Below are 24,964 nucleotides of genomic sequence, written 5' to 3'. Positions count from 1 at the left end.
CCCTGTGGTACCTGTTGCAGCCTTTTGTATTTTCTTCCCAGTGGAGGGAGAAGTGGGAAGTGTAGGCAGGAGGCTGGTTTCTCTGATGGGCTGAACTGTGCCCACAACTCTGAGGTTTCCTGTGTTCACGGGCAGAGCGATTCCCAAACCGTGACGCATCCAGGTAGGATGCTGTTTACGGTGTGTCCAATGGGACATGCCAAATTTCTCTAGATCCCTAAGGAAGTAGGGATGTTGGTAAGCTTTCTTGAGCTTACCAACAGTGGAAGCTGCAGAGAGTTGTAGATTCAGTCAGCTCCATCATGGGCACTGGCCTCCCCAGCATCCAGGGCATTTTCAAGGAGCGATGCCTCAAAAATCTGGATTTCATTATTACTTTTACCCCCATCACCCAGGACATGCCCTCTTCTCATTGATATCATCAGGAAGAAGGTACAGAATCCTGCAGACACACAATTCAGGAACAGCTTCTTCCCCTCTGCCATCAGGGAGGAGGTACCGGAGCCTGAAGACACACACTCAACGATTCAGGAGCAGCTTCTTACCCAATGCCATCAGGGAGGAGGTACAGGAGCCTGAAGACAGACACTCAGCGATTCAGGAACAGCCTCTTCCCCTCTGCCATCAGGGAGGAGGTACAGGAGCCTTAAGACCCACACTCAGCGATTCAGGAACAGCCTCTTCCCCTCTGCCATCAGGGAGGAGGTACAGGAGCCTGAAGACCCACACTCAGCGATTCAGGAACAGCTTCTTCCCCTCTGCCATCAGGGAGGAGGTACAGGAGCCTGAAGACCCACACTCAACGATTCAGGAACAGCTTCTTCCCTTCTGCCATCCGATTTCTCAATGGACATTGAACCCATGAACGTTACCTCACTACTTTATTATTTTGGTTTTTGCACTATTTTAATATACTTATTTATACTTACTGTAATTGATTTATTTTTTCTATATCATCATGTATTGCATTGTACTGCAAATTTCATGACATATGTCAGTGATATTATACCTGATTCTGAGCTTGTGAATTCCTAAATAAACAGTCTAATGTGGATTTTATTGCATGAAGTAACTAACATTAAGTTTCAATTTGAATTTTAATAGTTCGGCTCTTGACTGTAGCATAATTTCAAAGAATTTATCAGTAACAAATACCTCGGTACTTTTTTGCACTACTCATTTAAGTTTTTAATATATAGTTTAAGGAAATTTACAGTTTTTAATGTGTATGCAGTTTATTGCTGCAGCATAACAACAAATTTCACGACGTTTGCCGGTGATATTCAAACCAGATTCTGATTTCTGAAATAACACTTAAATCTTCCGAGGAAATAAAAAGTCGCCATCTTTGAGAAGGGCAAAAAAAATCGTCATCTTAACGCGACGATACTAACTTCAGATCTTTGAAAGGGGCAAGCAGCCTTTGTTAGCGTAATAAAGCGTCCACTCGGCAGCGGAAGACCCCTCATGTTAATAGGCCGTGGATGTGCCGGAGCTGTGAAACTCTCCTATCATGGACGGGCCGCCTAGAAGTCTCTGTGGCTCTTGTCCCTTTGTGGAAGACAGTTTCAGCCGGCTCTCTTCGCAGAGCAACATGTACGGCCTGACCGCCTTCTCCAAGCCCAAGGGCGGTTGCGACCTGCTGACTGCCACACTTAAAGGGAAGGTCATCTGCTTCAGGTACCAGAACCTCCGACAGAAAATCAGGCCTGTGGCCAAGGAGGTGCAGTTCACCTACATTCCAGGTAATGGTCCGGTTCGCCGTGCTCTGCTCTCCCGAAGCCACACACCAATGAGTTCCCAGCCCCACCAGTGAATTCCTGGGCGGTCCTGTCACCAGATTCCCAGTTTCAACAGTAAATTCCCAATCCCATCCCCCCATAGGTTCCTAGGGCAGTCCAGTCACCAGATTCCCATTTCAACAGTAAATTGCCAATCCCATCACCAGATTCCCAGTTTCCAACAGTAAATTCCCAATCCCATCCCCCCATAGGTTCATAGGGCGGTCCTGTCACCAGATTCCCAGTTTCAACAGTAAATTCCCAATCCCATCCCCCCATAGGTTCCTAGGGCGGTCCTGTCACCAGATTCCCAGTTTCCAACAGTAAATTCCCAATCCCATCCCCCCATAGGTTCATAGGGCGGTCCTGTCACCAGATTCCTAGTTTCAACAGTAAATTCCCAATCCCATCCCCCCATAGGTTCATAGGGCGGTCCTGTCACCAGATTCCCAGTTTCCAACAGTAAATTCCCAATCCCATCCCCCCATAGGTTCATAGGGCAGTCCTGTCACCAGATTCCCAGTTTCCAACAGTAAATTCCCAATCCCATCCCCCCATAGGTTCATAGGGCGGTCCTGTCACCAGATTCCCAGTTTCCAACAGTAAATTCCCAATCCCATCCCCCCATAGGTTCATAGGGCGGTCCTGTCACCAGATTCCCAGTTTCAACAGTAAATTCCCAATCCCATCCCCCCATAGGTTTATAGGGCGGTCCTGTCACCAGATTCCCATTTCAACAGTAAATTCCCAATCCCATCACCAGATTCCCAGTTTCAACAGTAAATTCCCAATCCCATCCCCCCATAGGTTACTAGGGCGGTCCTGTCACCAGATTCCCAGTTTCAACAGTAAATTCCCAATCCCATCACCAGATTCCCAGTTTCAACAGTAAATTCCCAATCCCATCCCCCCATAGGTTCCTAGGGCGGTCCTGTCACCAGATTCCCAGTTTCAACAGTAAATTCCCAATCCCATCCCCCCATAGGTTCCTAGGGCGGTCCTGTCACCAGATTCCCAGTTTCAACAGTAAATTCCCAATCCCATCCCCCCATAGGTTCCTAGGGCGGTCCTGTCACCAGATTCCCAGTTTCAACAGTAAATTCCCAATCCCATCCCCCCATAGGTTACTAGGGCGGTCCTGTCACCAGATTCCCAGTTTCAACAGTAAATTCCCAATCCCATCCCCCCATAGGTTCCTAGGGCGGTCCTGTCACCAGATTCCCAGTTTCAACAGTAAATTCCCAATCCCATCCCCCCCGTAGGTTCCTAGGGCAGTCCTGTCACCAGATTCCCAGTTTCCAACAGTAAATTCCCAATCCCATCCCCCCATAGGTTCCTAGGGCAGTCCTGTCACCAGATTCCCCATTTCAACAGTAAATTCCCAATCCCATCCCCCCATAGGTTCCTAGGGCGGTCCTGCCACCAGATTCCCCATTTCAACAGTAAATTCCCAATCCCATCCCCCCATAGGTTCCTCGGGCAGTCCTGCCACCAGATTCCCAGTTTCAACAGTAAATTCCCAATCCCATCCCCCCATAGGTTCCTAGGGCAGTCCTGCCACCAGATTCCCAGTTTCAACAGTAAATTCCCATTCCCATCCCCCCATAGGTTCCTAGGGCAGTCCAGTCACCAGATTCCTAGTTTCAACAGTAAATTCCCAATCCCATTCCCCCCATAGGTTCCTAGGGCAGTCCTGTCACCAGATTCCCAGTTTCTAGAGTAAATTCCCAATCCCATCCCCCCATAGGTTCCTAGGGCAGTCCAGTCACCAGATTCCCCATTTCAACAGTAAATTCCCAATCCCATCCCCCCATAGGTTCCTAGGGCAGTCCAGTCACCAGATTCCCCATTTCAACAGTAAATTCCCAATCCCATCCCCCCCATAGGTTCCTAGGGCAGTCCAGTCACCAGATTCCCAGTTTCAACAGTAAATTCCCAATCCTATCCCCCCATAGGTTCCTAGGGCGGTCCTGTCACCCGATTCCCAGTTTCAACAGTAAATTCCCATTCCCATCCCCCCATAGGTTCCTAGGGCAGTCCTGTCACCAGATTCCCAGTTTCAACAGCAAATTCCCAATCCCACCCATGGGCTCCATGTGTGGCCCCATCTCCAGATTCCCAGCCTTCCCAACCCTAATGGTTAATAATCTTGCAAACTGTCATGGGATTCTCTTTCCTCTCGGATTTTGATATTGTGATCACCTGTCTTTCTTCTAGAACACAGAACAGTACAGCCCAGGAACGGGCCCTTCGGCCCACAATGTTGTGCCAAACCAATTAAATTAGTAACCTCCCCCTCCCTTTCGGATTCTCCCGGACACAGAGTGTGGTGGTGGTAGAGGCAGACACATGAGGGACACGTAAGAGACTGTTAGATAGGCACATGCATGAAAGAATAAGAGAGAGCTATGTAGGAGGGAAGGGTTAGTTTGATCTTAAAGTAGGTAAAAAGTGTAAATATGCTGTACTGTATCTGCTCTATGATATGCTGTGCTAATTTGTAAAACAAGAATAAATAATAAAAAATTGAATTTCAAAACTAAAAGGGCCTGTGCTGTACTGTTCAATGTGACAGGTGGATCCAGGTGAGGGGGTGATCTTTAAAGCTGGGAAGAGGTGTACTGCTTGAGGTGGTATGGTAATAGTGGTCAGCACAATGTTTACTGTACAGGTGATCCAGGTTCAATTTCCACTGCTCACCTGTAAGGTGTTTGTATGTTCTCCACGTGAGCTTCTTCCAGTTGCTCCGGTCTTCTCCCACAGTCCAAAGATGTACCGGTTGGTAGGGTAATTGTAAATTATCCCGAGAATAGGCTCGGGTTAAATCATGGTAGTGTAGCTCAAAGGGTCTGTTTCACAGTGCATCTCGATAAATAAAATAACAGTCATGATATCAGAACAGATTCATTATCACTGATTTGAATGACACGAAGTTTTTAACCCAGATTCTGTGGATCAACCTTTCTCAACCTTTTTGCCCTGGAGGAACCCTTGAAATAATTTTCAGGCCTCAGGGAACCCCTGCATAAAAATTATATCTACAGCTCACAGTATGTTCACTTGATCTGTAAGTTGCTGATATAATAATACGAAAATAATTGTCAATGCTCATTTGAGTGGAGAATGAATTTTTAGCCAATCTTTCTTGAAAAAACAGGTGGTTAAGTTTAGCTTACCTTTCTTGACATTAATCTCTTCCTTTCATAAATTTTAAAAACTCATAAGGCAAATATAATAAATTTCAGTTAAATAAATGGCTTAAGCCAAAATGGGGTTTAATTTTTCTAAAGGTAGGTTCAGTAGATTTAATTTAAATAAATGTAGATTGATTTTAATTCATGTTATTTACAACCTGAAAATTTATTGACAATGTTGAATGGTAAAGTTACTAAAGCTATACACCAAAGCAATATGAATGAAAATATAGCCTAAGACACAATCTTATACAAGACTTTGTGGGGGGGGGGGGGGAAGGTTTTCTTACTAAGTGACATGATTAGGTTCAAATGATCATGTAAAGCCTGTGCTTGCTTTTTCCTGCACAAATACTCAATTCTGGGTCGAACTTGAGATAAGCACACATGGATTTCGCCTTCGACTGAAATGAGACGATTTCTATCCTTGCTCTTGATGCTTGTTAAACAAGAAAAAACTTGCCCACACATGTAAGAAGTTGAAAACTGCAGCAAAATGTTCATTGCTTTCCTATGAATGACAGGATACTCTTCTTTCACAGAAATCCAGAAATTATCCAGGGGCAGGTCAGAAAATCTTATCTTGAGTGCACGATCAGACCGTATCTCACTAAACTCTTCCTTTTCTCTCAAAATCAAGTTCTTAGGCTGAGCAGAAGATTCAGAGAAAGGGTCCCTTGCCCAGTCATACACTTGTGCTGAAAGGGAGGAAAAGTACTGTTCAGTTTTATTCTGCAGCTCTTCGAAGTGGCTTTCAATAAGATTCAAGACTTTCTGATCCTCACTCTCAACCCAAGCAGCAGTGGAAACATTTCAAGATTTCCTTTTGCATCATTTTTCCAAAAATTCAGTTTCCTTTTAAATCCAAGAATTTTGTCACTTGAAATCAAAACATTTTCTCCAGGGCATTACAGAGACTTGCTCAACTGGTTCATATGATGAAAAATACCTGCTTAATAGGGTATTTTCATACAAGAGAAACTAAATTTCTCATGGAGCCAGCCATTGATGGGGCACCATCAGTACAGATGCCAAACAGTTCCTCCAAGACAGACCTTCTGTTTCCAGATATAAGACAAACCACTCAATATATCTTAATTTTTGCGTTGGGCAGCTCTTCGTAACAGAAAAAGTTTTCTTGAATTGCACCATCATTTACAGATCTTATAAATACTGCAATATGATATTTATTGGTGAAATCTGTTGACTCATCAACCTGGATAGAGAAGCTGTTGTTTTACAGTTTATCACGCGAAACCTCTCGGGCATCGTGTGACATGTTATCAATACGTTGACTATCGTACTGTTTGAGAGTGGCCGCCTCCTCGCCGAACAAATCCATGCGGATGACTGTGTCTTGTCACGCACACAGAGAGGACGCGCTCCAGGCTGCAGTCACTCAGTTCGGCAAGGCTGAAAGGGCTTTCAGGTTAACTGTCAGTTTGAAGAAAACAATGATCCTCCATCAGAAGCCCCCTCGTAGTGTTTACAACCCACCTCGGATCAGTATTGACGACCACTCTCTCACCACAGTTGAGCAGTTCACCTACCTGAACAGCGTCATCTCCAACGACGGTACGGAATCGACTCACCAGAGCTAACGGTTGCCTCCAGAAACATGCCGAGGAACCACCAGCTGCGTCTGTCCACAGGAATCCAGGTGTACAGGGCTGCCGTTGTCACAACATCGCTTTATGCCTCTGACGCCTGGGACTCGTACCGCAAGCAAATCAGAGCGGCATCGGCGTCCTGGAGAACGTGGTTCCCTTCCAAGCACTGAAAGCACGTTGCTGCTCAGGTGGTTTTCTCGCACGGACAACCCCAGGTTACCGAAAGCAGCACTGCACCGGGAACTCTCTCAGGGCAAGAGAAATCAACTTAAGTAGCAGCTCCCTCAGACAAGTATCAAGGTCAACGAGTGGCAGCGGTGGCTTGTGACAGAGACCACCGGAGAACGCTGACACGTGGAGCAGCCAAAAACTTTGAGGAATCCAGAAGAATGAAAGGAGACACAGGAAGGATCCTGCTACCCAGCTGTGCCGGCGTCCCTCCTGGTCCAGAATTTGCCTCTACAGTCACCAGCGATCATGCCATTGCTCGTGAGGACTCATCTCTCCTGATCTTCACAAGCGAAGAACCAGCCATCATCATCATTCAGTTTCCCATACTGCAACTTGCCCTAGCGTTTTACCCACTATAATTTTACATGTTGGCATAATTAGGTTCTGGCCAGCTGTGTGACTTTTCCTTTTCTGGGCAGTCAGTTCTACTAAATAACTGGCTTTCTGGATCTTTTTACTGACTGTGGCTTTATTAACCAAAGCATCACTCTGTTTTGAGATTCCAAGTGCCATTTAGAATAATCAGCACCTGTATGTGCCACATGGCTGGGATGTGTACTTGGGTGTCTTTTCAATTTTGCTGGAGCCATTACTGCATTTGTGAGTTGTCTGCCTCAGATTAGCACGTTGGAACAGAACATCTCAGATCACCAGTCCTTGTAAAACCCATTGATAAGTAGCTTGCATTGTAAAGACGGACATTCTTGAGTCCATTATTGCACTTGTAGAGTGAAATGACCCAGAAGATTGTAATTCAGGAAGTGCTGCATTGGACCATCAGACACGTCTGTAAAACACAGGAGTTAATAATATATAAAAATGGGTGAGTCTGTTCAATGCTCAGAAAACGTACTTCACACCACTCCTCATCAGCCTACCATCCTCCATCTGTGGATACAGCGCTCACCGATTGTCAACGGCCTTCCTTGTGTGCAATACAGCGCTTACCAATTATCAACATCCTCCCCTATCTCATGTCAAAAACTGAGAATGGACTCAACCAAATAAGCATGGTCCTACTGAGCAGTGTCGCCCTGGGCTGAGAAAAGTCTGAAGAGATTGATAACAGGGCTGCTCGGTCACTGCCCACCACTGCGAGTGCTAACATCGCGCTTTGAGTGAAGTTCAAGATATGACCCTTTTTTAATCACAATCTCCCGCAGAGCCCCTGTTGAGAAACCTTGCCGTAGATACTGGAAATCTTGAGCAACACACGCAAAATGCTGGAGGAGCTCAGCAAGTCGAGCGGCATGTGAAATCTGTTATTTATTTAGGATACAGCACGGTGACAGGCCCTTCTGGCCCAACGAGCCCATGCTGCCCAATTAAACCCGTGTGACCAATTAGCCTACTAACCGGTACGTCTTTGGAATGTGGGAGCAAATCGGAACAGCTGTAAGAAACCCATGCAATCACAGGAGGGACATACAAACCCAGGTCAGTGGGGCTGTAACAGCATTACGCTGAGTCTGAGCTATCTGACATGGTCGCGGGAAGAACATTCAGCAGCGGGAATTGAACCCAGGTCCCTGGAGGGGTTATAGCATTATGCTAACAGCTGCACTACTGTGTTACCCCTATCTGAACAATCTCTTGTTAATCGGCAGCAGTACAGCGCGTTGATGTAAAGTTACTATAAATTACAGAGATGAGTAGTTAATAAAACAATAACAAGATAATGCATAAAATACTGGAGGAGCTCAGCAGGTCATGCAGCGTCCATGGAGAGGAATAAAATGTTGACATTTCGGCCATAGCCCTTCATCAGGACTGAAATCCTGAGCATCTTCCCTTCGCCGTTCTTTTGCCATTCCATGTTCTGCTTACCCTCTTCCCCCTCCCTTCACCTGCCTCTGGTTCCTCTTCTTCCCTTTCTCCCATGGTCCGCTATTCGATCCCAGCAAACTCCTCCTCCTTCAGCCCTTTACCACGCACACCTGTCACCTCTCAGCTTCAGCATCCCTTCATTCGGGGGCAGCGATGGAGGGGTCTGCCGACCGTCTTTCTGGATTTGCGCTCCGGCCTCTGGAGTGGAATTTGAAGGCACGACCCTCAGAGCTGAAGGCGAATGAGCGCCTCACTGGATTAGGACTTAGAGCAGATCCAGGGACAGACACGGGTCTCAGATTTGTATCACTTTGAAGCATACAGTGAAAGACGTTGTTTGTACGACGCGAGGGGGTGCTGGGAGCAAGTGTTACCACACATTCTGGCGCCAGTGTAGCATACCCACCACGTTCAGCAGAACAACACAAGCAACACCAACAAAACAAGCCCATTTCCCACCCCAAACAGGCGTCCAACCTCAAGCCTCCAGGCCCCCAGACCTTGGCCCTGGCTCTCAGACCTACAGAAGTCACGAAATCTGGAGATTCTGGGGTGAGAATGGGGTAAGTCTGTGTGCTGTAGCCTAACGAGTAAATGCCTTGCTAGATAAAAGGGGCTTCACCATGCTCATCTGAGAATGTCTTTCTTCTGCTCCCCTTCCCTCTCCCCTTCCCCTACAGTTGATGCGGAGATCGTGTCCATTGATGCTTTCAACAAATCTCCACCTAAAAGGGGTCTGGTTGTGGGCATAACCTTTATTAAGGTGAGGTCACTTTGGTTAAGTTGTCATATTACTTTATTTATTGCAATACAGTGCGGAACAGGCCACCAGCCTCCAATTTAACCCTAGCCTAATGTCGGATCTGGTGATTTTCCCATCCCCACGGTCTTTTAGGAGTCCAAGAATGAGTGAGAGCTTATTGCTTTACGATAATTTATTTTAAAGTTTAAACAAGGAACAGCTACTGAGCATACCAAGCTAAAGACAAGAACTAAGACAAAGACAAGATGGTGATTTTTGCAGAAGCTAATACTTTTGTAGTAAAATAAGGTCACATTCCTGAGATACAGAGAGAGCCAATTAAAAGATGCACAGTCGCAGCACGTGTGTCATGTGCTCACACTTAGCCAGTGGAAAATAAAAACTGTTACGTAACTGAGGCAGCACGGTGACATAGTGGTTAGCACAGTGCAGATGGCAAGGGTTCAATTCACGCTGCTGCCTGTAAGCAGTTTGTACGTTCTCCCCATGACCACGTGGATTTCCTCCTAATTTCCTCTGGGTGCTCCGGTTTCCTCCCACAGCCCTGGGGAAAAAGCCTCTGATTATCCACCTGATCAATGCCTCTCATCATCTTATACACCTCTATCAGGTCACCTCTCATCCTCCTTCGCTCCAAGAAGAAAAGGCCAAGTTCACTCAACCTATTCTCATAAAGCATGCTCCCCAGTCCAGGCAACATCCTTGTAAATCTCCTCTACACCCTTTCTATAGTTTCCACATCCTTCCTGTAGTGAGGTGACCAGAACTGAGCACAGTACTCCAAGTGGGGTCTGACCAGGGTCCTATGTAGCTGCAACGTTACCTCTTGGCTCTTAAACTCAATCCCACGGTTGATGAAGGCCAATACACCATATCTCTTCTTAACTACACAGTCACCTGCGCAGCATCTTTGTGTGTCCTATGGACTGGGACACCAAGATCCCTCTGATCCTCCACACTACCAAGAGTCTTACCATTAATACTATATTCTGCCATCATGTTTGAGCTACCAAAATCCTGGTCTCATCCGTTTTCTTTAACGTTCAAATTAAATTTATTACCAATGTACGTATACATCACCATGTGAGAACATGAGGTAGAGGAGCAGAATTAGGCCATTCGGCCCATTGAGTCTGCTTTGCCGTTTCATCATGGCTGATCCATTTTCCCTCTTAGCTCCAGTCTCCTGCCTTCTCCCCATATCCCTTCATGCCCTGACCAATCAAGATTCTATCACCCTCTGCCTTAAACGTACCCAATGACTGGAGAACCTTGAGATTCGTTTTCTTGTGGGCATGCACAGTAAATCTAAGAGGCACGATGCCATCAGTGAAACGCTGCACCAAACGGGAGGGACAAACAACCAGCGGGCAGAAGACAACAGGCCACGCAAGTACGAGAGAGTGGGAAAAAATTAATAAGCAATAAATATTGAGACGATGAGATGAAGAGTCCTTGAAAGCCTGTTCATTCCTCTCCATTGTCGCTGCCTGACCTGCTGAGTTTTTCCAACACTTCGTGTGTGTCGGTCTGGACTTCTGTGCACATCGGTCTGCAGAGTCCCTTCTGTCCTTTTCCCATTTGCTGTCTTCAATGACCACTTAATATCCCATGTTAAAGAAGAGCATGGACCTTCTTTCAAGCAGCGTTCATTCCCTAAAACAAACAATTCCAGAGGGGAAACGAAGACATGCTTGTATTTCAATAGTACTTTCCCTTCTCGTTTAAGGACACCAGAAAGAGTCTTACAGTTAGTGGAAATGAAATTGTCCTTTTTCCTTTTGGACCATCAAGGGGAATCAATCAGTCATTCCAAGTGAGGCAAGGACTCTGGAATTGGAATTGGTTTATTATTGTCACATTTACTGAGATCCAGTGAAAAGCTTGTCTTGCATGCTGTCCATTACACAGTGCATTGAGCTAGAATAAGGTAAAGCGATAACAGTGCTGAATAAAGTGAGCGCATGTAGTGTAGCTGCTTGTGTCACACTTTACAGCGCCAGTTATATTCCCACCATCTGTAAGGAGTTTGTACATTCTCCTCTGTGACCAGGAGAGCTTCCTCCGGGTGCTCCAGTTTTCTCCCACATTTCAAAGATGCATGGGTTTGTAAGGGTTGGTGATTGTGGGCATGCTAAGTTGGCGCCAGAGGTGTGAATCAATTCAATGGAAATGATGCATTTCACTGTATGTTTCAATGTACATGTGACCAATAGATCTAATCTTTCTAGATATACTCCCTGGCCTGATGAATGTTTTCAGAATTCGATGGTTTTATTTTGGGTCCTTTTGAATTTTAGCCACTGTTACAATGTGTTTAGCCCACCGATCAGGGTCATGTGAAGCTATGTGTGGAGGAGGTGGTGAATTGTCGTACGAGCAGCACAAGTCCTGGTTATGCGACCACTGATGCCAGGCAGAAAATCTCTGGAAAGTATTGAAAATGGCTGGGGTCACCCGTTTTGTAAAGACATTGTCCCAAAAGAAGGCAATTCCAAACCACTTCTGTAAAAAAAAACACAAACAAACAACTTGCCAAGAACAGTCGTGGTCATGAGACCATGATGCCGATGTTGGACAACACGGCACACAATGATGATGCTCTGGTTTCCTCCTATGTTCCAAAAGTGCATGGGTGAATTCTGGACGTACTGTGTTGGCACCACAAGCATGGCAATGCTTACAGGCTGCCCAGCGCAGACCCTTGCTGAGCTGATTTGATGGAAGTGATGCATTTTGCTGTATGTGACAACTAGAGCTAATCTGGTCTTTTAATGTTTCCACCTGGCCTGATGAGAGTGTTCGGCAACATTTGCCAAGAACAGTCATGGTCACAGAAAGACCACAGTCACCCAGCACGCAATGATGATGATGTTGCAATGTGGGAACCATCTTCAGTTGACCTCTGGAAGTCTGTCTGAGGGAAGGCCTGGCTTCTTGTGCATAAATTAACACTGCCGTGTGTTTCTCTTCAGGACTCTGGGGATAAGGCAAGTCCGTTTCTCAACATTTACTGTGACTATGAGCCAGGATCAGAGTATAACTTGGACTCTATAGCACGTGAGTAAATGACGTGAAAAGGTTATTATGTCGTCACTGTTGTCGGATCTCTGTTTATTTTTTGATCCTTAGGGTTCTTCTGAAATTGAGAAATGATGAGTAGTCTTAATTCCAACATTTCAGAGCATACAAATACTAAGCAAGTGAGATAAAAAGCTGAGAAATGATGCTAAGGGAGGATAGACAAAAGAGTAAAGATGGTGCTTCCATCCCTTTTATAGATAAGATAAGGAAAATTTCTTAGATCAGTATGAATTAGCGAGCAGGCTACATTATTAAAATCATCGCGTGGGTAATGTGCTAACACTTAGCCAGTGAAAAATGAGAAAGGCGATAAACCGTTAGTTTAGCTGCTATACCACTTTCTGCTGGTGAGTGTAAAAAATACATGAGTTTGTCAAACATGTACGAATCTTATAAAAAAGTATTATTTTTTAAAAACCAGTAATTTCCAACTCTGTTGAACTCATTCATGATTGTTGGTTTTGGAGGCAGAGCAGAGGAGGTTCACCAGGTTGATTCCAGAGATGAGGGGGTTAGACTATGAGGAGAGATTGAGTCACCTGGGACTATAGTCATTGGAATTCAGAAGAATGAGAGGAGATCTTGTAGAAACAAAATTATGAAAGGGATAGATAAGATAGAGACAGGAAAGTTGTCTCCACTGGTAGGCGAGACTAAAACTAGGGAACATAGCCTCAAGATTCGAGCAAGTAGATTAAGACAGAGATGAGGAGGAACTGCTTTTCCCAGAGAGTAGTGAACCTGTGGAATTCACTGCCCAATGAAGCAGTGGAGGCTACATCAGTATGTTTAAGGTGAGGCTGGATAGATTTTTGCATTGTAGGGGAATTAAGGGTTATGGGGAAAAGGCAGGTAGTGGAGATGAGTCCATGGTTAGATCAGCCATGATCTTATTGAATGGCGGACCAGGCTCAACCGGCCAGATGCCTTACTCCTGTTCCTATTTCTTAAGTCCTTATGCTGCATTTGTTCCCAATAGGGCTTGGGATTAACATCTTACCCGAACAGCAGTGCCTCTGACTCCATTGCACCTGGAGTGATGGCACTGAACTTGTGCTCCAAAGATCCAACCCTGTGACCTCCTGACTTGGAGGCAAAGAGCGTTGTCCACTGCAATGTGGCAGAAGGGATCATATAGTTGGGAAAGAGATGGCTGTCTCCATTGACGCACACAAAAAATGCTGGAGGAACTCAGTAGGTCAGGCAGCACCTATGGAGGAGAATGCTCAGTCGATGTTTCAGGCTGAGACCCTTCATCAGGACTGGAAAGGAAGCGAGTAGAGGCCAATATAAGAAGATGGGGGTAATTGGGGAAGGAGTACAAGGTGGAAGGTGAGACCAGGTGAGAGGGAAGGTAGGTGGGATGAAGGGAGAAGCTGGAAGGTGATAGGTGGAAGAGGTGAAGAAGGAGGAATCTGATAGGAGAGGACTGTGGACTCTGGGAGAAAGGGTAGGGGAGGGTGAGGATGAAAAGAGAAAGATGTGAGAATGGGGGAGAAAAAAAACACCAAAGAAGGGATGTGGGAAAACAGAGGGGAGTGGTTACTGGAATTTCAGGAAATTGATGTTCATGCCATCTGGTTGGGGCTACCCAGACAGAATAGGAAGTGTTATTCACGTAGTGGCAAAGGACAGACATGTTGGTGTGGGAATGGCTATTAGACCTGTTCAGTGGGACATTGACCCATGTTGTTGTGTTTGCAGAAAGCTGTCTGAACCTGGAGCTGCAGTTCACACCGTTCCAGCTTTACCACGTGGAGTGAGTGTCCTTTGCTGACCGATTTCATGCTGTTTATCTCCGAGGCTTTCTTCCCTCCTTGCTCGCTGGCTCCCCTTGGGTTGGGAAATATGCCCAAACGTTAACCCAGCCAATCCACACCATCTCTCTCTCCAATGCCTTACCATCCACTAATAATCCTTCTATCCTGCTCTCTTGCCACATGGCTACATCAGCCTCAGTCCCAGCAACCCCATCCTGCATGAACTGGAAACCAATCCCACTTTCCCACTATCTCCACATAAACCTGAATGAATTCCAAACTAATCAAAAGAAATCACCTACCTTTCTCCGGATGAATGAGTCATCCAGTGTCCCACAATCCTAAATCAATCCATTAGCTTTCCAATTCTGTCCTCTGTAGTCCTGTGTCTGTCTCAAACTAATTCTGTAAATTTCCATTCTTTCCCTTTATATACAGCATCCAGACAGTCCCTTCGGCCCAACTAGTCCTTGCTGACCCAGATGACCCATTCAAGCTGGTCCCATTTGGCCTATAACCTTTTAACTTTTTCCAATTCATGTACAGCCTGCCAGTGGTGTAGTTGCATTAGCACCGGACTTTGAAGCGAGTGGTCCCAGGTTCAAATCCGGCTGGCTCCTTGCACGCTTTCCATCGTACTGGTTTGAGCGTCGAGATTGCAACTCGGCATCGTAAGAAAACAGACAAATGCTAAGGAAATGGCAAAAAATGCCACCTGATGCGCCACACACGGTGCAAAAAGGAACAACAATCCACGTCGTCCCACTGTCTTTTAAGAGCTGTTTTTGCACCTACCTCAACCACTTCCTCTGGAAGCTCAGTTCACAGAGATACCACCCTCTGTTTTTTTTAAAAAAAGCTGCCTCTCAACTTCCTGTTAATTCTCTTCCCTCTCATCGTAAAGCTATGCCCTCTAGTGTTTGATTCACCAATGCAGATTTAAAAAAGAGTGCTCTTTTGAAAGAAGATAGATGAACTTTATTTGTAACATGTACATTGAAACATTGAAATGCATTGTTTTGTGTCACTACCCATTATAGTTCGAGGATGTGCTGCGGGTGTTGTCATGCTTCCAATGCCCACAACTCACTCACCCGAACCCCTGGTCGAAGAAAAAAAATCCTAGCCTGTCCAACCTTTCCCTATAAGTCAGTCCCTTGAGTCCTGATAAAATCATTCTAAATTTTTTCCATGGTCTTCCCAGTTTTTGTTTCCTGTGAGTCAAATCCAAACCAGAGGTCCATAAGACAATAAGAGCAGAATGAGGCTGTTCAGCTCAGCGAGCCTGCTCTGCCATTTCAGCACGGCTGATCAATTTTCCCTCTCAGCTCCAATCTCCAGCCTTCTCCCCGTATCCCTTCATGCACTGAATAGTTAGGAACCTATCAACCTCTGCCTTAAGTATATGCAAAGAGTTGGCCTGCACAGCGGCCTGTGATGATGAATCCCACTGGTTCACTACTCCCTGGCTAGAGAAATTCTGTCTCAGCTCCATTATAAAAGGATGCCAGTCTACTCTGAAGCTCTGTCCTCTGGTCCTAGACTCCCCCCACTATAGGAAACATCCTCTCCACATCCACTCTATCTGTGCCCTCTGGTCCTAGACTCCCCCACTATAGGAAACATCCTCTCCACATCCACTCTACCTGTGTCCTCTGGTCCTAGACTCCCCCACCATAGGAAACATCCTCTCCGCATCCACTCTATCTGTGTCCTCTGGTCCTAGACTCCCCCACTATAGGAAACATCCTCTCCACATCCACTCTATCTGTGTCCTCTGGTCCTAGACTCCCCCACTATAGGAAACATCCTCTCCACATCCACTCTACCTGTGTCCTCTGGTCCTAGACTCCCCCACTATAGGAAACATCCTCTCCACATCCACTCTATCTGTGTCCTCTGGTCCTAGACTCCCCCACTATAGGAAACATCCTCTCCGCATCCACTCTATATCTGTGTCCTCTGGTCCTAGCCTCCCCCACTATAGGAAACATCCTCTCCACATCCACTCTACCTGTGTCCTCTGGTCCTAGACTCCCCCACTATAGGAAACATCCTCTCCACATCCACTCTACCTGTGTCCTCTGGTCCTAGACTCCCCCACTATAGGAAACATCCTCTCCACATCCACTCTATCTGTGTCCTCTGGTCCTAGTCTCCCCCACTATAGGAAACATCCTCTCCACATCCACTCTATCTGTGTCCTCTGGTCCTAGACTCCCCCACTATAGGAAACATCCTCTCTATCTGTGTCCTCTGGTCCTAGACTCCCCCTCTACAGGAAACATCCTCTCCGCATCCTCTCTATCTGTGCCCTCTGGTCCTAGACTCCCCCACTATAGGAAACATCCTCACCAAATCTACATTTTCATGAACATCTTTTTCAACCAGCTTCATTGTCATCACGTCCTTTCTAAGATAAAGAGCCCAAAACTGCTCACAATACTCCAAGGGAAGCCTCAACAGTACATTCTTGCTTTTATATTCTAGTCCTCTTGAAATGAATGCTAACGTTGCATTTGCCTTCCTCACCACCGACTCAACCTGCAAATTAATCTTTATAGGATCCTGCATGGGGACTCCCAAGTCCCTTTGCTCCTGGTTTGTTTGAATTTTTGACTAGTCTACCCTTTATTTTTTACTAATGAAGTGCATGACCGTACACTTCTCAACACAGTATTCCATATCCCATTTCTCTGCCCATTCTCCTAGTCTAAGTCCTTCTGTAGCCTTCCTACTTACTCAGAACTACCTGTCCCTCCGCCTGCTTTCATATCATCTGCAAACTTTGCAGCAGTGCTATCAATTCTGTCATTGAAGTCATTGACATATAACATAAAAAGAATGAGACACCACTAAGTCACTGGCAGCCAGTCAGAGAAGTCTCCCTTTATTCTCACTCTTTGCCAACTGCCAATCAGACACTGCTTTATCCATGTTAGTAACTTCCCTGTTATACCATGGGCTCTTAACTTGTTAAGCAGCCTCATGTGTTTCACCTTCTGAAAACCCAAGTACACAATATCAACCAAATCTCCTTTATCTATCCTGCCTGTTGTTTCTTAAAAAAATTCTAACAGATTTGTCAGGCAAGATTTTCCCTTGAGGAAGACATGCTGACTATGTTGCCTCCAATTACCCTGAAACCACATCCTTAATGATCAACACCAACACCTTCCCAACCACTGAGGTCAGAGTACAAACAAGCTGGAGGAACTCAGCAGGTCGGGCAGCATCTGTTGAAAGGAGCAGTAAACGTTTCAGGCCGAGACCCTTCTGTCCTGACGAAGCATCTGTAGGGCATTGGGGAAGGAAAGTCAATATTTCTGGTCAAAAGCTGGATCAGGTCTAATCCTTTCTCCCTCCCTCTGAATGCTGCTCGAACTTCCGAGTTCTTCTAGTAGATTGCGTGTGGCTCCAGATTCCAGCATCTTCTGTCTCTCTTGTGTCTCATCTCCACCAGAAAATGTAGACTACAGGGGTTTACAGTGGCAATGTGTCACTGCCTTCTCCACGGTCCTGGTGATGGTAATAAATCCCAGCCTTGTCAGCAGTGCCTGTATTCTGGGAATAAGGCAGGAAAGATCAGGAATTATACTTCAGGCTTCTGCATTATAAATCATCATATTCCCACTGCCTCACCTCGGTTCCTCTTCAAACATAAAATGTTCCATGTTCAAAGCAGTAAGTTAAAGTTTAGTTATCATCCTACTACACAGGTATACAGCCACAGCAATTTCATCCCCACCCTGCTTATCAAATGAGAGGAGTGCAGTGTGATTTTTAAGATTGATTGGTCAGCGATGAGAGTTTGAAACCTGCGTGGGAGAGTTTTTAAGGCTGTTGAACCGGAGCAGAGTCATTCTCTCTGTCTTGGAAGTCCAGGTGCAGTGTACGAGTATTTGTCACAACTCGAGTCTTCCTTGGTTGCAGTGTATGACCATGACACCTTCTGTGCCTTGTCATGCCCGTCGCTCTCCACAGAGCATTACAGAACCGCTTCTTTGCCGTTGGACCTCACTGCAGTTGATGTCACATGCTGGGGCAGGGGTGAGCCTGTATCATGGGTGGGTGAGGCCTGCTGGGGACCCTCCCCTGGTTCAGCCCGCCTGTTGAAGCGGTGTGGCCACTGTTGCAGGCAAACAGCTACTTGGAGCCACAGCTGAAAGCCCGGTGGGGCCCAAAGGTGAGTGAGCTGTCCCAGGATGGACACGACAAGCCCCTTCACCAGAAGTGCTACCCCTCCCTGGAAACCCCAAGCAATTTTAAGATCGTAATATTGCTAAAGCGCATTGTAGCACTGCCATGTGTACTGATCTCATCTTCTGGTTTTTCATGATTAAGGGTTAAAGAGGGGAGACAGGGAGAGACAGTATTCCTGCTGAGTGGTCATGATCACCAGATTCACCTGTATAAAGAGGTAAGCAGTTTCTTCCTGGCTTCCGTCTGATAGAAGTTTATCGAATGAAGAGAGGCACAGACATGATCTTTTTCCCAGGGAAGTAATGACCAATACTAGAGGGCATGCATTTAAGGTGAGTTGGAGGATGTGGGTGGCACGGGGCAGAGATTTTTATACACAGCGAGTGGTGTGTCCCTGGAACAGGCTGCCAGGGATTGCGGTGTCTGCAACCCTGAATCCTCAGGCCTTTCCTGAGGTTAATGGCCTGATGAAGGGAGAGCCTCAGCCCGAAGCGTCGACAGTTTGTTCCTCTCCTTCGATGCTGACTGACCTGCTGAGTTCCTCCAGCATTCGCTGTTGTTTTTTTGTCCGTGTTGTTCCGCTGAGCCTTGTGGAAATACGATGTTGGTGCTGGAGTGTGTGGTGACGGGATGTGTGGGCTGCGAACACAAATGACACATTTCACTGTATGTTTCGATGTACACGTGGCAAGTAAATTTGCATCTTGGTGGAAGGAGGTACAATAGTTACTCAAAATGCTGGAGGAACTCTGGATGAAGCGGAATAAGCAGTGAACGACCCAGCTGCGACCCTTCATCAGAATACAATAGCAACAATAAACTAAAGGGAGGAATTCAGCGGGTCCGGAGAGGAATAGACAGTCAATGACTTGGCCAGACCCTTCCTCGGGATACAGTAGTAACACCTACCAAACACTGCAAGAACTCGGCAGCATCTGTGGAAGGGAATAAACAGTCGACATTTCAGGCTGAAACCTTCACCTGGATACAACAGTGGTGCTGAAGAGTAAGGCTGTTAGATAAATCTAACACATGAATATGCAGGGTAAGGAGCAATATTGACCACGTGCTGGCAGAAGGGATTTAATTCAACTTGGCATTGTGTTCTGATAGATTTTACAAGATTATGAGAGGCTTGGATAGTGTGGACAGGGTGTAGGGAATGCATTGAGGGTGAGGGGGTAGGTTCAAGGGGGATGTGAGGGGTAAGTTTTTTACTCAGAGAGTGGTGGATGCCTGGAATGTGCTGCCTGGTACGGTGATAGAGGCAAATACATTAGAGGCTTTTCAGAGACGTTTGGATAGACACATGGATGTGAGGAAGATGGAGGGATATGGACATGGTGTAGGGAGGAAGGATCAGTGTTTGGGTGTTTCTGATTTGCTCTTTAGCCGGTTCAGCACAACACTGTGGGCCGAATGGCCTGTTCCTGTGCTGTACTGTTCCACGTTGTGTAAGAGTGACAGCACAGGTCAGAGTGTCCGTCAATAATTTAAGTGAGTGTTTCTCTCTCCTCCTTCCACAGAATGAGACACTGCACCAGTTTGAAGAGCAGCCAGTAGAATTCTTCTTCCCAGAGTTGACCAACGTGCCCAGCCAGTAAGAATTCACCACGTCAGATCGGGGCTGTTATACGGGTGTCCTCACACAAAGTCCTCGGCTGCTGGCCCAGCACATTGCCAGGGGAAATCCTGCACGACTAGAGGTGCTCTCTGTCCACTCTGCAAGGCCGATATCTCAAAGAAAAGGCCTCAATAGAGTAGACATGGAGAGAGTGCTCCTATGGTGGGAGAGTCTAGGACCAGAAGGCACAGACTCAGAATCAACAGATGTCCATTTAGAACAGAGATGAGGAGGAATTTCTTTAGCCAGAAGGTGTTGAATCTTAGGTGGTTGTGGGGGCCAAGTCATTAGGTGTACTTAAAGTGGAAGTTGCTAGGTTCCTGATTAGTCTGGGCATTAAAGGTTATGGGGAGAAGGCAGATGAATAAGGATGAAAGGTTTAATAAATCAGACATGATGGGCCGAATGGCCTAAATCTGCTCTTGGGTCTTATGGCCTTAGGTTCTAAGAGCTAGAGATTTCCAAAGTTCAAAGTGAATTTTTTATCAAAGTACTTATTGTCACCATATGCAATCTTGGGATTCATTTTCTTGTGGGAATACTCAATAAATCTATAGAATTACAACCATAACAGAATCAATGAAAGACTGCCCAACCAGGGTGTTCAGCCAGCTTCCAGAAGACAGCAAGTATAATGAGAAAGAAATAATAATAATAAATAAATATTGAGAAAAAGAGAAGAGGCCTTGAGAGTAGGTTGTGGGAACATTTCTGTGATGGGGGGAGTGGTTTTCCCTTCTTGTTCAAGAGCCTGTGGTTGAGGGGTAGTAGCTGTTCCTGAACTTCGTGATGTGAGTCCTGAGTCCTGATGGCTGCAGCAAGAAGAGAGCGTGTCCTGGGTGTTGCGGTGGGGGGGGGGGGGGGGGGGTCCCTGATAATGGATGCTGCTTTCCTGCGACAGCTTTTTGTGTAAGTGTGCTCAATAGTGCCGATGGTTTTTCTCGTGATGGACTGGGCCATATCCACGACTTATTTTAGGACTTTCCATTCAAGGGCATTGGTGTTTCTGTACCAGGCTGTGATGCAGCCAGTCAATATACTCTCCACTACACATGTACAGTCGGCCCTCTTTATCCGCAGATTCCGCATGCGCGAATTCAACCAACCGCGAATCACAGAAACCCGGAAATGCTCTTCCAGCACTTGTTGTTCAAGCATGTAAAGACTTTTTTTGTTGTCATTATTCCCTAAACAATGCAGTATAACAACTATTTACATAGCATTTACATTGTATTATAAGTAATCTAGAGATGATTTAAAGTATACGGGAGGATGTGTGGGTTATCGTGGATCAGGATCGAAAAAAATCAGAAGTTCTCTTACTCAGTAAGTCGGAACAGGTACATCTGGTATTATTTAGCATCAGTTAGTCAAACGTTTGTCTTAGTATATAGTATATATTTCACCTTTCTATGCATATAAAACACTTAAGAACGTATGTCTCCGCGCCGGGCTGGGGAACGGAAGTTCTCGGGACTCGGGACAGATCGCTCCCGATCGTGCTCTCCACCATGCCGGGTTGATGTGGAGGATCAAAAACCCAAAACCCAATAATTAAACCACTGCGTTGCTTAGTAATAATTGTAGCTTTCATCAGGGCAGGGCCTTTCTCACTTTATCCTTTAAAATTGTTCCAATCGTTGACTGACTGTAGCCTAACACCTTTCCAGTGAACGATGGCGTTTCACCTCTTTCCGATCGCTTTATTATTTCCACTTTATTTTCAATCGTGATAGTGATTATTTTCATGAACAGACATACTGCGCATTCAGGGCTCTGGCGCTGGGTCCTAATGTCCACCGCACTGAGACAGGTTAAATACGGTCTGGGGTTCCGCTGGGTCCTAAGGTCCACCATATTGAGACAGGTTGAATAAGGGACTTGAACGTTCGCGAGGGGTCCCGGAACCAATCCCCCGCGGATAAGGAGGGCGGACGGTATAGAAATTTGTTGGAGTTTTAGATGTGGTGTCAAATCTCCACAGCCTCCTCAGGAAGTAAAAGCACTGCCGTGCTTTCTTCACAATTGCACTTGCGTGCTGGTCCTCTGAAATGATAACGCCATTTCCTGACCCTCTCCACCTCTGATTCTCTGATGAGGACTGGCTCATTCTCCTGAAATCTAATCATTCACTGGTGTCTTGGTTACTAAGCTCTGCATCTGATTGTTACAGTGTCCTCTGGCTCGATGTTGTCAACATTCCGGACTCCACCAGGCGTTTGACTGCTTTTGGCTGTCAGAATGGATTTGTGAGGGTTTCTCATGTCGATCAGGAATCTAAAGGTTAGAGCCATCCCACTCCATGTTTCAGAATTTACCAATCTCTCTAAATCTCATCGGTGCCGGGGGAAGCTTTGTCACACCTTCTGCAGTTCTGGATTTCCTTTCCAAAACATCTTGACCGTTCACTCTTTAATCTAGTCTGCCTTTGCTAAAGCCATTGGATAGATTGTTTTGCCATGTTGAAGATGCTAAGAAGTGCAGAAGCTGAAATTTACTGGCTCCTCTCATCTGAACTCATTCAGTTAACTACTTAGTCATCTCCATATTTCAACCAAACCTCTGAACCTGCTCTCTGTCTGCCACCTCCTGACCTCCTGCTCTCCGCACCCCAGTCCGTTGTCAGTAACTCACCACTGTTCTCTCTGGTTTTGAGCAGCTGTCCTGCAGAGTTGGGATGTGGGTCAGGATGGCCCGATCTCCACAGTGTTGCTCTTCACATTACCCAACGGCCATCCCAGCAGCAGAGACAGCCCAAGTGTTGGTGAGTGGACTGTGTCTTCCTCCTCACCCTCCCCCTCTCTCCCTCCCCCTCTCTCCCTCCCCCTCTCTCCCTCCCCCTCTCTCCCTCCCCCCTCCCTCCCCCCTCCCTCCCCCTCTCTCCCTTCCCCTCTCCCTCCCCCTCTCTCCCAACCCCTCGCTCTCTACCCCTCACCCTACCCCTCTCTCCCTCCCCCTCTCCCCCCTCCCCCTCTCCCTCTCCCTCCTCTCCCTCTCCCCCCTCTCCCTCTCCCCCCTCCCTCTCCCCCCTCCCTCTCCCCCCTCCCTCTCCCCCCTCTCCCTCTCCCCCCTCTCCCTCCCCCCTCTCCCTCTCCCCCCTCTCCCTCTCCCCCCTCTCCCTCTCCCCTCTCCCTCCCCCCCTCCCTCTCCCCCCCTCCCTCTCCCCCCCTCCCTCTCCCCCTCCCTCTCCCCCTCTCCCTCCCCCCCTCTCCCAACCCCTCTCTCCCTCCCCCCTCTAACCCCCACCCTCTCTATCTGCCACCCCCTCGCCTCCCCACCTCTCACCCCGCCCCCCTCATGTCCCTCTGCACCCCTCAGATATGGAATTTCTTGAACTGCTTTCCCTCCGTATCCAGGTATCTGCTCTGCTGAAGGCCACGACTGTCTGGGTAGTTACGACTTGCTGGTGACCTCCACAATTGAACTCTCCGTGGTGTACAGGTTAGTTGTCGAGGAAGTTGGGACTTTTGTCGCAGCCTAAATCTGTCTTGGGTCAATTTATGGAAAGTTCTCCCTGAGTATTCCCCAAACATTAAGAAAGCCTGGGATTTCAGCACAGCTTGAGGATTGCCCTTTTGTGCTATTCGTGTCCCCCTTCAACCTTCTGTGCTTACCCCATCCTCCTACCACTCCACCCACCTCCACATCCAGCGCATAATTCTCCGTAACTTCTGCAATCGCAAACAGAATCCCACCAGCAAGCACGTTTCCCTCACTCCCCTCTTCCCCCACTGCACCCCCAGCTTATTCTTTTTGCAGGGATCGGTCCCTACATGGCTCCCCTGTCCATCTGTACCTCCCCACTGATCCCCCTCCTGGCACTTACCCTGGCAAACAGAGCAGGCTACACCTGCCCTTACACCTCCCCCTCACTACCGTTGATGGCCTCAAACAATCTGTCCAGGTGAGGCAACACTTTGCCTGTGAGTCTGGGGTCATGTACTGTGTCTGGTGCTCCCGGAGTGGCCTCCTGTGCATTGCTGAGATCCAACGTAAGTTCGGAGACCACTTTGCCTGTGAGTCTGGGGTCATGTACTGTGTCTGGTGCTCCCGGAGTGGCCTCCTGTGCATTGCTGAGATCCAACGTAAGTTCGGAGACCACTTTGCCTGTGAGTCTGGGGTCATGTACTGTGCCTGGTGCTCCCGGAGTGGCCTCCTGTGCATTGCTGAGATCCAACGTAAGTTCGGAGACCACTTTGCCCGTGAGTCTGTTGGGGTCATGTACTGTGCCTGGTGCTCCCGGAGTGGCCTCCTGTGCATTGCTGAGATCCAACGTAAGTTCGGAGACCACTTTGCCTGTGAGTCTGGGGTCATGTACTGTGCCTGGTGCTCCCGGAGTGGCCTCCTGTGCATTGCTGAGATCCAACGTAAGTTCGGAGACCACTTTGCCTGTGAGTCTGGGGTCATGTACTGTGCCTGGTGCTCCCGGAGTGGCCTCCTGTGCATTGCTGAGATCCAACGTAAGATCGGAGACCACTTTGCCGAGCATCTGTGCTCCGTCCGCCAGAATAAGCGGGATCTCCCAGAGGCCAACCATTTAAATTCCACTTCCCATTCCCATTCCAATGTATCCATCCATGGCCTCCTCTGCTGCCGTGAAGAGGCCACACTCAGGTCGTGGGAACAACACCTTATATTCATTCTGGGTAGCCACCAACCTGATGGCATGAACGGTGATTGATCAAACTTCCGGTAATGCCCCCCTCCCCACCATTCTCCATCCCCTTTTCCCTTTCTCACCTTATCTCCTTCCTGCCCATTGCCTCTGTCTGGTGCTGCCCCCTCCTTTTCTTGCTTCCATGGACTGCTGTCGTCGCTTATTAGGTTCCACCTTATCCATGTATGTCTTTCACCAATTTACTTCCCAGCTCTTTACTTCACCCCTTC

The 24,964-nt window shown here is 47.1% G+C and overlaps 1 protein-coding gene across 4 annotated transcripts in view; it reads left to right on the top strand.

The window, feature by feature from the left end:
- The first annotated feature begins 1,326 nt into the window (after positions 1 to 1,326).
- The window catches only part of kptn (kaptin (actin binding protein)), a 51,708-nt gene continuing 28,070 nt past the window's right edge, over positions 1,327 to 24,964 (top strand). For 2 of the 4 annotated variants that reach the window (XM_059985147.1, XM_059985146.1), the window contains exons 1-9: positions 1,328 to 1,745; positions 9,324 to 9,406; positions 12,382 to 12,466; positions 14,195 to 14,249; positions 18,595 to 18,670; positions 19,980 to 20,053; positions 22,251 to 22,360; positions 22,737 to 22,841; positions 23,434 to 23,518. In XM_059985147.1, the coding sequence (XP_059841130.1) occupies positions 1,514 to 1,745; positions 9,324 to 9,406; positions 12,382 to 12,466; positions 14,195 to 14,249; positions 18,595 to 18,670; positions 19,980 to 20,053; positions 22,251 to 22,360; positions 22,737 to 22,841; positions 23,434 to 23,518 (905 nt within the window). In that variant the 5' untranslated portion in view covers positions 1,328 to 1,513. Of the gene's footprint in view, positions 1,746 to 9,323; positions 9,407 to 12,381; positions 12,467 to 14,194; positions 14,250 to 18,594; positions 18,671 to 19,979; positions 20,054 to 22,250; positions 22,361 to 22,736; positions 22,842 to 23,433; positions 23,519 to 24,964 lie in introns of all 4 variants that reach the window. The other 2 variants (XM_059985148.1, XM_059985145.1) reach the window with 2 other exon arrangements.

The sequence above is a fragment of the Hypanus sabinus genome, chromosome 11, assembly GCF_030144855.1.
Source record: "Hypanus sabinus isolate sHypSab1 chromosome 11, sHypSab1.hap1, whole genome shotgun sequence".
Taxonomy (NCBI): Eukaryota; Metazoa; Chordata; class Chondrichthyes; order Myliobatiformes; family Dasyatidae; genus Hypanus; species Hypanus sabinus.
This window is presented reverse-complemented; position numbering and strand designations above follow the sequence as displayed.